Below are 15,567 nucleotides of genomic sequence, written 5' to 3' on the forward strand. Positions count from 1 at the left end.
AACCTGCTGCAGACTCACAAAAAATGTTTTCAACAGGGCACACCCCTACCGAAGAGGACGAGCAAAAGGGGAAAAAAAAAGCTGCAATGCACAATATCTATTTATCTGTGGGTATTGCAGTGCTGCTTTATACAGTAAATGACGCCTTCTCTTTCCCTTTTCTTCCCAGTCTGGTCCAGGCCATCAACGCCATTTCTTCCAGCCACAACTCTTCACTGTTAAACCTGCAAAACAAACCTATCTGGCTCTGCACTTTACAAGTGAAGAGGAATACGGGGTGTACATGGGTGGCAGAGGGTTGTAGAGGATTGTAAATGGGTGGCAGAGGGGTGTAGATGATTGTAAATGGGTGGCAGAGGGGTGTAGAGGATGGGTGTAGATTTATATGTAGAGTGTACATAGGTGATGGGGGCGACACGTGGACAGGACTGACAAGGTGGTAACAGGTGGACAGGGGTGAAAGGGGGGGGGTGGACATTGGTGACAAGGAAGTGGTCAGAGGGGGTGGCAGAAGGGTGGACATGGGAGATAGGGGGTTGAAGGGGTGGACAAGGGGTAAAAGAGAGATGGACTGGGGTGAAAGGGACAGAGGGGTGAATAGGGGTGGGTGGACATAGGTGACAGGGGGTGGATGAACAGGGATGGACAGGAGGGTGGACATGTGTTGAGAAGGGGGTAACAGAGGGATGGAAAGGGTACAGTACTTAACTTAAGCAAGCCATTTTTCTTCACTCCACTGGCTAGTGAATATGGCACAGCTTTCATTTTCTTCCCCTCTCCTGCAGAGCACCTGAAAGCTGAACTCATTTATGCAGGCTAAAGTTAACAAATGCCAAGCCGAGAAGTTTGTGACGAATCGAATTACTGTAAGTTCGCTCATCTCTATTTTTATCCATTGGATCTTTTAGAGTTCCTAAATCCTCCACCAGCCCCCTTTCTAGAAACCTCAATCTTGGGCAACTTGTCCCATTTTGCCAGTCAAAAGGATATTTCCTTTTAAGAGCTTTGGGCAAAAAAAAAAAATATTCAATAGTCATAGCCATACATATACTCTTAATAAAGCTATCAGTGTCCTTAGCAGGGAAGGGGGGGGGGGGGGGGGGTGTTTGCCTGATGTTTCATCCGCTGAAACCACTAAATCCTCATCCAACTCCGCTGAATCAACTACCCCTTCCTTCTCTATAGAAACTGCCGGAGTAACCGTAGACATAGCAGGATCTGTAGAAATTGGTATGGCTAAGGAGGGAGAGGGTGCGGCTAGGGCTGCAATATTAGCGGCATTGGAGAGAATTTTGGATCTCCTTCCTAATCATGTCTTGCATAGGTGACAATAAAGATAGAACTTCTAATGTGACAATCTTAGCTATTGAAGATCCACAGCTCTGTTGGTCATACTGAGGCAGTAGTTTAGCCTGCCATACAGTGCACTTAATACTTTTGGATTTTTAAGTCGCCTTTTTTGGCGCATCACCCTACAAAGATAAAAAGATACCAGACTGGGCATTAATACCCTAGAAAGAAAAAGGTTAATGATACTCACTCAGATGGCAGTAGCTTGGTACCGTTGTCATGATTTTTGCTGAAACTTTAAAAGAAGTCCCCAGACTGGACTCTGCTGAAGAGATCATGCTTCTTGTAGAACAGGATAGCTGGCTGTGCTCCACGAAAGGGACTTAGCCTGGTGCAGAGGGCTGTCTAAATAATAACCTGCACCTGATGTGACATCACATCAGGGTCTCCCCTGTCACCTGATTCACTCTGATGACATCACTTCCGCAGGCCGGCTCAAATCATGACGTCATCTCCTGATGCCGGAGAAGGAACCAGCTCTTCCCCTTACACAGCCTCTCAACTACATCCACCTGAGACAGGGACCCCCATCTAAACAGACTTCTGTAAGGAAAGGAAACCACTGAGAATGGAGAGGGTTTTTCTTTTAATTTTACAGGTTTCCTGTCCCCAGAGGTGGAGTCCCTCTCTCAAGTGGTGCTGTCATGGCGAATGGGAAACTCTTTTTTAACGGCCAACATATGGCAGCCTCCAGGAATTCTAGCCTCAGGCGAGGAATAAGTCTTATCACCACAAGCATTTTTTATGGAGGGAAAGCAGGTCTTTCGACCATGGCCATACTGTTTGGTAACTAAGGGTCTTGAATGGTGACAGTCTATTTACCTGCCCAACTTCATGATGCCAAATGGAAACTTTTTTGGAGGAGGGATAGTGCTCTGAGGTTGTTTTTTCAGGGTTTGGCCTAGGTGGTTTGCGTGCCTGTGATGGAAAAAATCTTAATTCTGGATGAATGGCCAAAAATTGCCACAGACCCCCTCAAAATGGTGTACAAAGTCTTCCAGTAGAGTGGCAGCTGTTATAACTGCAAAGGGTAGACCAATTCTATATTCAGGTCTGTGAATATAAAAAAAAAAAAAAAAAAAAAAAAAAAAAAAGGATTTCTGAAAAACTCTTGTAGGCGTAACGTGTAAGTGTCCCAATACTTCTGCCTATTTAGTGTATATTTTGGTTCACAGGCTGATCACTACTAAACTGTGAGAAAGTTAGAATGAATATAAAACAGCATGCATCCATTTGCATATGGAGAGAATAACAAAAACACACAAGGAGGAATTTGTCCGTTTATTACAGAGTTAAAAAACAAGCAAAATAAATCAAGGAGGGAAAAAAAAATTCAAACTTCATTATTCTACACATTTACAGAAAAGGCCACAGCAGTTTATTAACATACAGTATAAAAACCCTCATAAAGAGTGACTGCTAAGAAGACCAGTAGTGCTCTGAAGACCTCAGTGGTATATACAATGCAAAATAGGCTCTACATGAAGCCAATCTGTCCCCTTTAATGAGTAAAATAAATTACTCCTGTCTGTCATTTGTCCCTTCATAAAATTAGCTTTTTTTTAAATAATTTTGTAATTTAAGCATTCACTCTATTTTATCTAGTGTGCCATATTCAGAGTGATCCTAAAGCAACCATATAATTTAAGAGTTACGATCGTTAAAAAAAAAAAGAATCACTTTTTCTAAGGCAGTACTAAAAAAAATTTAACAATTTTATTTAAGTGTTTTGCTAAAGATGTAAAAAAATAGAATTAAAAAAAAAAAAAAAAAAAGTGTTAAAAAAGCAGAGGTCTCATTTTGTCATCAGACCCTGGTCTCTAGTCTGATCAGACCTAGCAACAGCAAATATGGTTGGCTTTGACGGACTGAGGTTGGTTCTCTCTCTGCTCTGTCTCCTTCTCAAGGGTCAGCTGCCACTGCTGAGTTCAGTGAGTATGAAAGTAGACAGGAGCCAGACATCTGAAGCATTTACAGAGGACGACAGCAATTTCCAGACTCACTGACCACCAATACAAGTTACTAAGTCAATCCATTTTATTTATATGCACACATGGCCTGCATAAGAAATCTGTTTATTTTGTGCCCATGTGACAAGGGAGAGGCAGATAAAACTAGCACGTTTTTATGCTCCTAAACACCCTCCCTTGTGGAAAGCACCCCTAAGGAAAAGGATGGATTTTACAAATATATGCATAATCATTTTACAGATAGTTACTTTATCAATGTGGGCATTTTTGCTGTTTTTACAACCAACGACAGTAACTTTAACTAGGTTCTTACTTAAGTTGCATTATCTGCTACTAGAGCATATGAACATTATAGATTGGGTCCATAGCTCAGGACTTCCTGTGAGATAGTTCTGTATGAAGGTCCCACCAGGTAATATATTTCCTGTCTGTCCTCAACTTCCTCAGCATGGGGGTGCTAGGAGAGGGAGATGGCACAATCCCTTTAAACCTTGATACAGTAATGTCCTTTAAATGATCATATTAAGCAGTTTGAATTATAATTTTTTTCAGTATGTGTAGATAGTATCAAGCAGCTCCAATTTATCAAACAACAAATGCCAACAGAAAAGAAACTAAAGGAAAAAAACTGGGGCTTGCAGAAAGAAAAACTGTGGCAAACAGTTCCCTATGTTAGGGCCATGCAGAATAAACCGTTATCCAGTTATTACATAATGTTACACTGATGTCACCTCTATAGGAGGCAGTGATGATTGGGCTAGATGACTATACAGCAGAGTGCAGTGGTTATATGACTGAGCGTAGGGAATAGGAACTAAAAACAAAGTCGTTTTAATTTCAGTCATTCAAAAGTTAGAGGCAAAGTTTGGCAATAAAATTTTCTTTAACAGAGAAGTTAGTCACTTTGCAAGAGTGTCAGCCATATTGGGCCTTTTGAATATGTTTTATTCACTAAATAAACCACAATGATATATCAATTTGTAAGAGATCCATCCAGGCATAACCAAGATAGCTGCTGCAGAGAAAAACCAAAATCAAATACCACTATCTGTAAGTAGATAGTGGGATTTAAAAGTCGGGATTTACTAATAAATGGCTGTTTTTATCCCACAACCCCTTTTCAACTGTGATAGGTCTTTAGATCAATGATATCCATGCAATGCATGGATGGATGGATGGGCTGTGTAGAATGAGCTCCCTTTACTACACACACTTCCTAAAAGGGTTAAAGACAGAGTTAGGGTAATTTCACACAGTAGGAAAATGTGCGGAATGTCCAACCAGAAAATATGGGTGCTGGAATGTCGCACTGACATTCCGCCATGTGAACATACCCTTACTCTCCATGAAACAACCTCCCAGATAGTGATCCCTACACTCCCTATCCACTGCAAACGGTATAATAAAATACAAAGGGCACAAAATACAGTCAGAAAACACAATGCATTAAGCTTAAATTTTCGACTGGAGTTTTTCTTTACCCTATAAGTGTCATATTAAAACTGAATAATAAAAATGTGCACATATCTATATATACCCACATAAGAATCTTCAGCTCACAAAGTCTTTTTTAACAATTAGTTAGTCCACTATGAACAAAATAATTTGCTGCATGTAAACATGACTAAAGTACTGTATAGAAAATACTTGAACAATCTTTTGGAAGTAAAAGATTTCAAAATATTTGCTTTAAAAATTAAGCTTTTTTTCTGTTTCTGAATCTTTTTCCAGTTTTAAGAAAAAAGAAGAACCCCTTTGGGAGTTCACATCCTGAGTTCATATATAGGAGAACTAAAAGCATGATGCAAGTTCTGCCTGTAAACAGAAAACAAAATGGTGACGTCCATTCTTCAACTCAGTGGGTGCCCACTGACAAAGTTATAAACTAGGAACTGGCCAGTACCACAATAGTGTGTTGCAAACAGCTTGCCGTCTGGAGTGGGATCTGAGAAGGCAATTTCATCTTTGCTCAGGTGAGAGCCATATATGAAATGGTTCCTGTCAAGAAAAAGAAGAGAAAAAAAAATGATACACAGTTTTTCCTTCGCCGCCTTCCAAGTGCCATAACTTTTCATTTTACCATCAACCAAGCCATATAAAGGCTTGTTTTTTTTGTGGGACAAGTTCTCTACTGCAATGTAGTCTGCCTGTCAGCATAATGCATGAAATAATAAAATAGCAAAATGGCTCCTAAACACCTAGTATGATTTACCCTGAAGGAATGTGGTGCTTCAGAGAAAAAAGTAGATTTTTTTATACTTACTGTAAAATCTCTTTCTGAGGATCCATGGGGGCACACAGGAACTGTGGGTGTATCTTGCAGCCACCAGGAGGCTGACACTAGGCATTAAAAAAAGAAGTCGGACCCTCCTGGCAGGATATACCCCGCCCTCTGACTGAGCTAATCAGTTTGGTCAGTTTCCTCCTACTGCTTTGGGACTAATCACTACAGAGAGTCAGAAGAAGACCCAGACAAAAAGCAACCAAACAAGCCCACAGACAGGAAATGGACTCAGGTCAACAAACTAATAACGGGTGGGTGCTGTGCCCCCCCCCCCCCCCCCCCCCCCAATGGATCCTCCAAGAAAGAGATTTTACAGTAAGTATAAAAAAAAAAAAAAAATCACTTATCGTTCGGCTCCATGGGGGGGGGGGGGGGGGGTCGACACCTGAACCGTGGGACGTACCAAAGCAGCCCCCAGGGTGGGAACTCACAACCCAACTAGAGAGAGACTCAGGCGGATGACAACACCACCAGCATGTGCACCTGGGATAACTTTGTGAACATGTACACGGACGACCAAGTGGCTGCCTTACACACCTGCAGGGCAGAAGCCCTGTTGAAGACCAGCCAGGAGGCCCCAACAGAGTGGGTGGAGTGAGGAGGGAGGAGTCTTCCCCCTAGAACAATAGGCCTCCGATATAGCAGACCGGATCCACCAGGATATGGTCACCTTAGAAGCCAGAAGCCCCTTGCGCCGGCCTTCCGGAATGACGAACAGCGAATCAGAGCGCCGAAAATAAGAGGTGGCCAAGAGATAGACACGCAGAGCTCTGACCACGTCCAAGCTGTGAAGAGAACGCTCCTTAGCGTGAGTCGGAGCCGGGCAGAAGGAGGGAAGGAGGATATCCTTGTTCAGATGAAAAGAGGATACCATCTTCGGCAGAAATGACGGTACCGGCTGAAGCACAGCCTTGTCCTGGTGAAGGACAAGAAAGGGTGGTCAGCAGGAGAGAGCGCCAATTCAGACACCCACCAGATGGAGGTCACAGCAATGAGAAAAGACACCTTCCAAGAAAGGAAACAGATCTCCCGAAAGGGGGTTCAAACAGGGCACCTTGCAAAGCGCTGAGAACCAAATTCAGGACCCAGGGTAGAGTGGGAAACCTGTAAGGAGGAGCCTCATGAGCTACACCCTGAAGGAAGTTGCAAACATGAGGGTCAGAAGCCAGGGGGCGCTGAAAAAGAATGGAAAGCGCTGACACCTGCCCTTTGAGGGACCTTAGTGCCAAACGCTTTTCCAGCCCCAACGGCAAGGTTCTGTGATAAATCTTGGTAGAGGACAGTTTCCGTTCCCTCAGCATAGTGCAAATGACCCGGAGAGAGAAACCGCGAGCCCTCAGCATCGCGGTTTCAACCGCCATGCCGTCAAACGCAGCAGCAGTGAATTGAGGTGGCAGAGAGGACCTTGAAAGAGAAAGTCGGACTGATCCGGGAGCTACATGGTAACGTCCGTCACGAGATTAACTATGTTAGCAAATCACGAGCGCCGGGGCCAATCCGGAGCCACCAGAAATGCTGAGACGCCTTCCGCCTTGAGCTTCCTTACTACCCTGGGTAGAAGCTCACCAGGGTTCCTGTGTCCTATAACGGCTGGATAGAAAGTGGAAAACCCTTGCAGAAATGGAGGTCCTTGCAGACGTAGAGGTCCCTGCAGAGTCACCAAAGATAGAGGTCCCTTACAGTCCGCGCTGAGGGGAACAGCAGCAGCCCTCGGAACCAGAAAAAAAAAAAAAAAGACCACAGCAGGGATGAGTCTCCAGCTACGGCAGCGTGACGGTGTGAGAGACCAGTGACATCACAGGCAAGAGAGCTGCCCCCCCCCCCCCCCCCCCGGGGAGTTCATAGCCTCCCATAGGTAGCCACACTAAGGGGGAGGAGATACATGACCTCCCCTGCAGCACGCGCTAAGTCAGGAGAGGCTGACACTGACCCCTGGCAGGGCATTGGCCAGGACATAAAGAGGAGGAGCGCTGAACTGCGCAAAAAAAAAAAAAGGGAGGGCGGAGCTACCGCCGGGAAGGCCCGGGGCTAAATTAAAGGGGTTCTCCGGTGCTTAGACATCTTATCCCCTATCCAAAGGGTAGGGGATAAGATGCCTAATTCGCGGGAGTCCCACCGCTGGGGGCCCCTGTGATCTTGCACGCGGCATCCCGTTTGTTATCAGTCCCCGGAGCGTGTTTGCTCCGGGTCTGATTACTTTCGATCACGGGGCCGGCGGCATGTGACGTCACGCCTCCGCCCCCGTGTGACCTCACGCTCCGCCCCTCAATGCAATTCTATGGGAGGGGGCGTGACAGCTATCACGCCCCTTCCCGTAGGCTTGCATTGAGGGTCGGGGCGTGACGTCACACGCCGTCAGCCCTGTGGTCGCCAGTAATCAGACCCGGAGCGAACACGCTCCGGGGACTGATTACAAACGGGGTGCCGCGTGCAAGATCACGGGGGTCCCCAGCGGTGGGACTCCCGCGATCAGGCATCTTATCCCCTATCCTTTGGATAGGGGATAAGATGAAACGCCGAAAACGTGTACCAAACAGTGCACACAAAAACATGAAATCATTATAAATCCATATACTTTATTAAACTCACAAAGTTAAAACATACATAGAAAAGTGCAGAATGCATAAAAAAAAGGGCACTGGATCACTATAGAAAGGCAGGTATAAGTCTGTGTAAGATAAAATATACCAGAATAATCACATAATTAGATGGCAATAAGGGTTATGAATACAGGAAAACCGCAGTATAGGACTGTGACAAACGTGTCAAATGAAAGAAAACATAGCACCATGCCCAAACAAATAATCAAGAATGCCAGACCATACCTACCAACCCCTACTCCCACCTACTTTTTATAGTAGGTTGGTTCTTCTCCTTTTTGGTGTTAATAGGGGATAAGATGTCTAAGCACCGGAGAACCCCTTTAACTGCCGCCTGCTGGCCGCAGCCCCTGAGCTCTGGAACATGCACTGTTTTAGAAGAAGCCGGCCGCGGAAACTGTTGCAGTGGGGAACTGGAAAAGAGCCGTAGGCGGCAGGAGTATAGACTGCCATGGCCGAAGAAAAAAAATGGCTGTGCGAATACACGAGGTGCGCAAAGATAGGGAAGGCACCTCGTGTGAAGTGCAGGGACGCCGTGCGACAATACTGTCGCAATAGCCGGAGCAGAGACCCGTGTGACAGAATACGGTCTCAATATAAAGAAGACACAGGGACCTATAAGTTGTTATCCCCTAAACCCCCAATAAAAATACCACCCTTTAACCAGGCGGAATGAGGGAAACTGAGGGACCTATAAGCTTTTAACCCCTAAACCCCCAATAAAAGAATACCAATGTTTAACAGGGGGAATGAGGGGAACAGTGGGTGGAGGGTGTGTACTAACATCAACGGAAAAGTTCCTTACATACCCACTGAAGTCTTCAACCAGCCTAGTCTTCAACCAGCTCAAGGCAGCTGCATCCGCCAGCGGCAAAGTAGTAGCTTTAAAGAGGAGGGAAACCGGAGGATCCACCGACGTAGAGGAAGTCACTTTGGAGACAAGGTCCTTGGCGAAAGGATATCGTGCTTGGACTTTCTTCAGTCCCTGAAACTTCTTCTCAGGGTGCTTCCAGGCAAATTCTAGAATGGCCTCAAATTCAGCATGAGAGCTGACCACTTTGGGTGCCGGTCGGGCACGAAGAAAGGATACTTCTGGAGCTGCGTCCGAAGTTCCTGGGTCATCTAGGTTAAAGGTGTATCTTATGGCCATAACCAATGAGTTCACCGTGTCCACTGAGTCCGAACGGTCCTCCGAATCGGAACCCTCGGCCGCTAGCTCTCCAGGAGAGTGTGAACGAGTGAAGGCTGCCCTGGAAGAGGGAAACTCCGACCTGGTACGTGGCTCAGGAGAGCCAGAGCGGCGACCACGGGAACGTCCTCTGAAAGATTGACGGGTGTGGCCTGAAGAAGTGGTCGGGCGAGACCTGCGAGAAGAATGCCTGTGTCTACCAGGAGACTCTGGGGATGAGTCAGAGGAGACACCCCTATTATGCTAATGCGAAGCGTAGGGAGAAGGGGAACGGGACCTTCTAGAGGGCCGGTGAAGGGTAGACCTCTCCAAGGCAGTCACCACAGAACGGGAGACCTGTGCCAAGTCAGATATAGACTGGGAGAGGGAGGAAACCCAGGCTGGAGGGGCCGCCGAACCCACCGGGTCTGAAGGGGCACCTGGGTTAGAAATAGCAGGGGGGTCTGGGGGAGCAGTGGAGCAGGCAGAACAAGTGGGTTCATCAGAACCTGGCATCTTTGCAGAGCAGTTTTTACAAGCGTAATGGGTAACTAAAATTCCCGATATCTGCTTAGAGGGAGGAACACTTCTGGCATGGACATGACAAAAAAAAAATGAACAGTCTCACCCAAGTCTGTGTCCTAAGGCAGCTGCTGTGAGGAGAACTCTGCACCGTGCCGAGGGAAGAGAGAAAAGACGCCAGCCAATAGAAGAGGCCGGGTCAGGGAAAGGAGCTCTGTGATTGGCTCCTGCACGGCCCCAGTGCGTGCACTGTGCCGATTGGTGGCCATTTTGCGCTACCGAGGCACTTATGCGGCCAGGTGGGCGGAGAAAACGTCTGCCGGGACACCGAAGGATACAGTGGGACTCGCTCAGTAATGGCGCCAGCTCCGAACCCTGAGCGCACACGCCGCCTGCAGTGGGTTCTGTGCGCCCGGGGACGGAGCGGGCGAAGTGCCGTTGGCAGCCGCCGAAAGTGAAAGTAAAAAGCGCACCTGCCCGCAGGAAGAAGCCTGCAGCGGGTGTACTATAAAACACACACACATCTTAATAAAGTGCCCCCTTACTGTGTACTGTAGCCACTGCTCCCCCAATAATAGAAAACAATCCCCCTGCAGGGAAAAATAAGATAACTCAGGCCAGCCCCAGCTTCTGCAGGATAGGGCAAAAACAGAGGGTCTCCAGCTATTGCAAGACCTAGGGAGAGAAAGATACTCACCTCATGCTGAAGAACTTACATAAGGAAGTCTTCAGACTGTACTCTTCAGTCAGCCATTTCACCTGCGGAAAGCCAAGCTCATAGCGAGGTGAACAGGGAGGTAGGGGGACCCGGACCCATGAGGTACAACCCCAAGAGCTGACCGTTGGCGAGAGGGGGTTAACAGTACATCCAAGATGCCTGCCACCTCTCGCAATGGGGAAACAGTGAACATTGCGTTCCCGAGTCACCACCTGAAAACAGAAATAAAAAACTAACACATTCCCTAAACCTAAAAAATAAAAAAAATATGAGACCTGGTCTGGAGAACACCAGACCATGTCCACCTCCTTAAGACACTAAGCAAAAACTGAATTGCTCAGTGGCCTGGAGGTGGGTATATCCTGCTGGGAGGAGCTTACTTTTTGGTTACCATAGTGTCATGCCTCCTAGAGACAGCAGCATATACCCAGAGTCTGTCCCCCCCAATGGAGCAGATAGAGAAAAATGTTTTGTTGGATCTGACGGGTACGCTTTAAAAGAATCCTGTCATACCTTAAACATTCAAGCATCCTTGAGGCAATTTTCTTTCGCCGCATCATTGAAAATACCCAGATACGACTGACTCCACAAATAGCAGGCTCAGGGGCCTTAGAACAACACCAAGCTTTCACTCGTTCAGAAAGGATTTGATCCTTGTCACAGTTGTCACTTGGCATATTATCTTCAATAACTCTATAACCCTGCAAGAAAGAAAAATATCTCCATGTCTGCTGTTTTCATGACTGTCAATAATGTAGGCTTTTTACCTTAGTCCATTCACACTACAGAATCTCTGCCTGAAGATATTCTGGCCAGAGATTCCATCTGTAACAGGCGCTCGCAAAAGAAACTGGCGCTAGGACCACTCTGAAATGCGCTCTCTTAATAGACAGCAATCCATTTTAGAGCTGAGTCCGCTGAAAGAATGAACAGGTTTATTCTTTCTGTGTAGTCTGGGAACTGGAATTTCCACTGCAGAACATCTGCTACAGAAATTCCATAGTGTAAATGGTGTAGTAGAAGCCCACTGAAAACAATGGGAGGCTGCTGCACAATAGTTTGAGTGGAATTCTTCTCAGAAAATACATAGTTAAAATGAACCCTAAAGCTCCACCACCCTGTATCTACTATTATGGTTGAATATGTTTTGTGTAAAGAAGATTTCTATGTACTTACATAAATTAGTGTTTAATCAATGCATTGCCTACACTCTATACTACTGTATCCACTCCTCAGCTGACAGCAGGGCTAGACCTGTATCAGTTAGGTGCCTTAGCATAAAACAAGAGTTCTCATGCACAGTCAGTAAACAAATATGCTTGAAAAAGGAATAAAAAGATATGTTGCAATATGCTTTGTTTATGCTGTAGCTAAGCTTCATTTACATAAAAGTTTACAGTCTTCACTCTTCATGAAATTTAGGGAATAATCTGACTGTTGTGTGTGGTCAGGAAGTAGTAGTATTTGTATACACATTAAAAACAATAATCCAGAAATATCAGCCTTACAACTGACTATAGCTACATATATTATTGGTTGCTTTATAAGGTGTTCAGAGTATTTACCCACTGAATATGTTCTGCTATTAAACATCCAACAACTTTCTTATCACTGTTAATAAATAAGAAGGTCTTTGTCCTGGAATGGAGCCGCAGAGGAACCTGCTGGAACCCCAAATCATTATCCACCATTTCTCGGATCTCTTCAACCTAGAACAAATATAATTATGGTTAAATTATTGAAGCCTACACCTATAACACCTGTCACTTGTGCTAGAAAAAGCAGTGTGACATTCGTATATAAACACTTTGGGGAAGATTCCTCAAAATTGTCTGAAACAAACTTTGTTACTTATTGCAATCAGTGTACAGCTTTTATTTCTTGAATTAAAAGCTGCTCTTTGATTGGTAGCTATGGGCAAAGTTTTTCTTTTAGAAAGTCTTGATAAAGGAGGCCCGTGTGCAGGCCCGGACTGGCCTAACGGGATACCCCGGGAAGATTCCCGGTGGGCCACCGGCCCTGGTGTGGGCCACCGGAGATGTGCACGCAGCCATTTTTTTTCCCCCCTCCAGCGGCCGCCAGGGCCGTCATCATTGGCGCTCTGCTCCGGGCGCAGTGCCCGCAGGGGCCCCCCCCCGTCACTTTAGGGACATCCCTGTGTCCCGAAAAATCTTTTCGGGACACAAGGATGCCCCGATTACCTCTTTGCTGCCGCCGGCCCCGCGTTGACTTTAAAAACGCAGGGGCGTCCGGGACATAGTGCACTGTATACTGCACCTAATGTGGGAGGAGGCGACTACCGTATACTGCACCTAATGTGGGAGGAGGCGACTACCGTATACTGCACCTAATGTGGGAGGAGGCGACTACCGTATACTGCACCTAATGTGGGAGGAGGCGACTACCGTATACTGCACCCAATGTGGGGGAGGGCTACTGTGTACTGCACCTAATGTGGGGGAGGGCTACTGTATACTGCACCTAATGTGGGGGGAGGACTACTGTATACTGAACCTAATGTGGGGGGATGACTACTGTATTGTGCACCTAATGTGGGGGAGGACTACTGTATTGTGCACCTAATGTGGGGGGGGGACTACTGTATTGTGCACCTAATGTGGGGGGGGGGCTACTGTATACTGCACCTAATGTGGGGGGGGGGGCTACTGTATACTGCACCTAATGTGGGGGGGGGGCTACTGTATACTGCACCTAATGTGGGGGGGGGGGCTACTGTATACTGCACCTAATGTGGGGGGGGGGGGACTACATTATACTGCACCTAATGTGGGGGGGGACTACTGTATACTGCACCTAATGTGGGGGGGGGGGGACTACTGTATACTGCACCTAATGTGGGGGGGGGTAAGACTACTGTATACTGCACCTAATGTGGGAGGAGGCGACTACTGTATACTGCACCTAATGTGGGAGGAGGCGACTACTGTATACTGCACCCGATGTGGGAGGAGGCGACTACTGTATACTGCACCTAATGTGGGGGGGGGGGGGGGACTACTGTATACTGCACCCAATGTGGGGGGGGGACTACTGCATACTGCACCCAATGTGGGGGGACGACGACGACTACTGCATACTGCACCCAATGTGGGAGGAGGCGACTACTGTATACTGCACCTAATGTGGGGGGGGGGGGGGGGCGGGACTACTGTATACTGCACCCCATGTGGGGGGGGGGGACTACTGCATACTGCACCCAATGTGGGGGGGGGGGGGGGGACTACTGTATACGCCACCAAAATGTGTGTGTGTGTGTGTGTGTTGGGGGGGGGGGACGGACTACTGTATACTGCACCTAATGTGGGAGGAGGCGACTACCGTATACTGCACCTAATGTGGGAGGAGGCGACTACCGTATACTGTACCCAATGTGGGGAGGGCTACTGTATACTGCACCTAATGTGGGGGAGGACTACTGTATACTGCACCTAATGTGGGGGAGGACTACTGTATACTGCACCTAATGTGGGGGAGGACTACTGTATACTGCACCTAATGTGGGGGAGGACTACTGTATTGTGCACCTAATGTGGGGGGGGGACTACTGTATTGTGCACCTAATGTGGGGGGGGGGGGACTACTGTATACTGCACCTAATGTGGGGGGGGCTACTGTATACTGCACCTAATGTGGGGGGGGGGGGGCTACTGTATGCTGCACCTAATGTGGGGGGGGGGGACTACATTATACTGCACCTAATGTGGGGGGGACGACTACTGTATACTGCACCTAATGTGGGGGGGACGACTACTGTATACTGCACCTAATGTGGGGGGGGGGGACTACTGTATACTGCACCTAATGTGGGGGGGGGGGGTAAGACTACTGTATACTGCACCTAATATGGGAGGAGGCGACTACTGTATACTGTACCTGATGTGGGAGGAGGCGACTACTGTATACTGCACCTAATGTGGGGGGGGGGACGGGACTACTGTATACTGCACCCAATGTGGGGGGGGGGGGACTACTGCATACTGCACCCAATGTGGGGGGGGGGGGGACTACTGCATACTGCACCCAATGTGGGAGGAGGCGACTACTGTATACTGCACCCAATGTGGGAGGAGGCGACTACTGTATACTGCACCCAATGTGGGAGGAGGCGACTACTGTATACTGCACCCAATGTGGGAGGAGGCGACTACTGTATACTGCACCCAATGTGGGGGGGGGGGACTACTGTATACTGCACCCAATGTGTGTGTGTGTGTGTGGGGGGGGAGGGGGGTGCTGTATACTGCACCCAATGTGTGGGGGGGGGGGGGACTACTGTATACTGCACCCAATGTGGGGGGGACTACTGTATACTGCACCCAATGTGGGGGGGGACAACTGTATACTGCACCCAATGTGTGGGGGGAGGGGGGACTACTGTATACTGCACCCAATGTGGGGGGGGGGACTACAGTATACTGCACCCAATGTGGGGGGGGGGGGGGACGACTACTGCATACTGCACCTAATGTGGGGGGGGGGGGGGGACTACTGCATACTGCACGCAATGTGGGAGGAGGCAACTACTGTATACTGCACCCAATGTGGGGGTGGGGGGGGGAAACTACTGTATACTGCACCCAATGTGGGGGGGGGGGGGGGGACTACTGTATACTGCACCCAATGTGTGTGGGGGGGGACGGGGACTACTGTACACTGCACCCAGTGTGTGTGGGGGGGGGGGGGGGACTACTGTACACTGCACCCAATGTGGGGGGACTGCTGTATACTGCACCCAATGTGGGGAGGACGGACGGACTACTGTATACTGCACCCAATGTGGGGGGGGGGGGGGACGGACTACTGTATACTGCACCTAATGTGGGAGGAGGAGACTACCGTATACTGCACCTAATGTGGGAGGAGGCGACTACCGTATACTGCACCCAATGTGGGGGGGGGGGGGACTACTGTGTACTGCACCTAATGTGGAACCC

General features: G+C 47.9%; 1 protein-coding gene across 3 annotated transcripts in view; it reads right to left on the reverse strand.

The window, feature by feature from the left end:
- Positions 1-2,617: 2,617 nt before the first annotated feature.
- Positions 2,618-15,567, reverse strand: part of ESCO1 (establishment of sister chromatid cohesion N-acetyltransferase 1) — a 95,940-nt gene continuing 82,990 nt past the window's right edge. For all 3 annotated transcript variants that reach the window (XM_056521692.1, XM_056521690.1, XM_056521691.1), the window contains exons 8-10: positions 12,178-12,321; positions 11,126-11,313; positions 2,618-5,318 (exon numbers count right to left, since the gene is read on the reverse strand). In XM_056521692.1, the coding sequence (XP_056377667.1) occupies positions 5,171-5,318; positions 11,126-11,313; positions 12,178-12,321 (480 nt within the window). In that variant the 3' untranslated portion in view covers positions 2,618-5,170. The remainder of the gene's footprint in view (positions 5,319-11,125; positions 11,314-12,177; positions 12,322-15,567) is intronic.

This window comes from Hyla sarda, chromosome 5, assembly GCF_029499605.1.
Source record: "Hyla sarda isolate aHylSar1 chromosome 5, aHylSar1.hap1, whole genome shotgun sequence".
NCBI lineage: Eukaryota > Metazoa > Chordata > Amphibia > Anura > Hylidae > Hyla > Hyla sarda.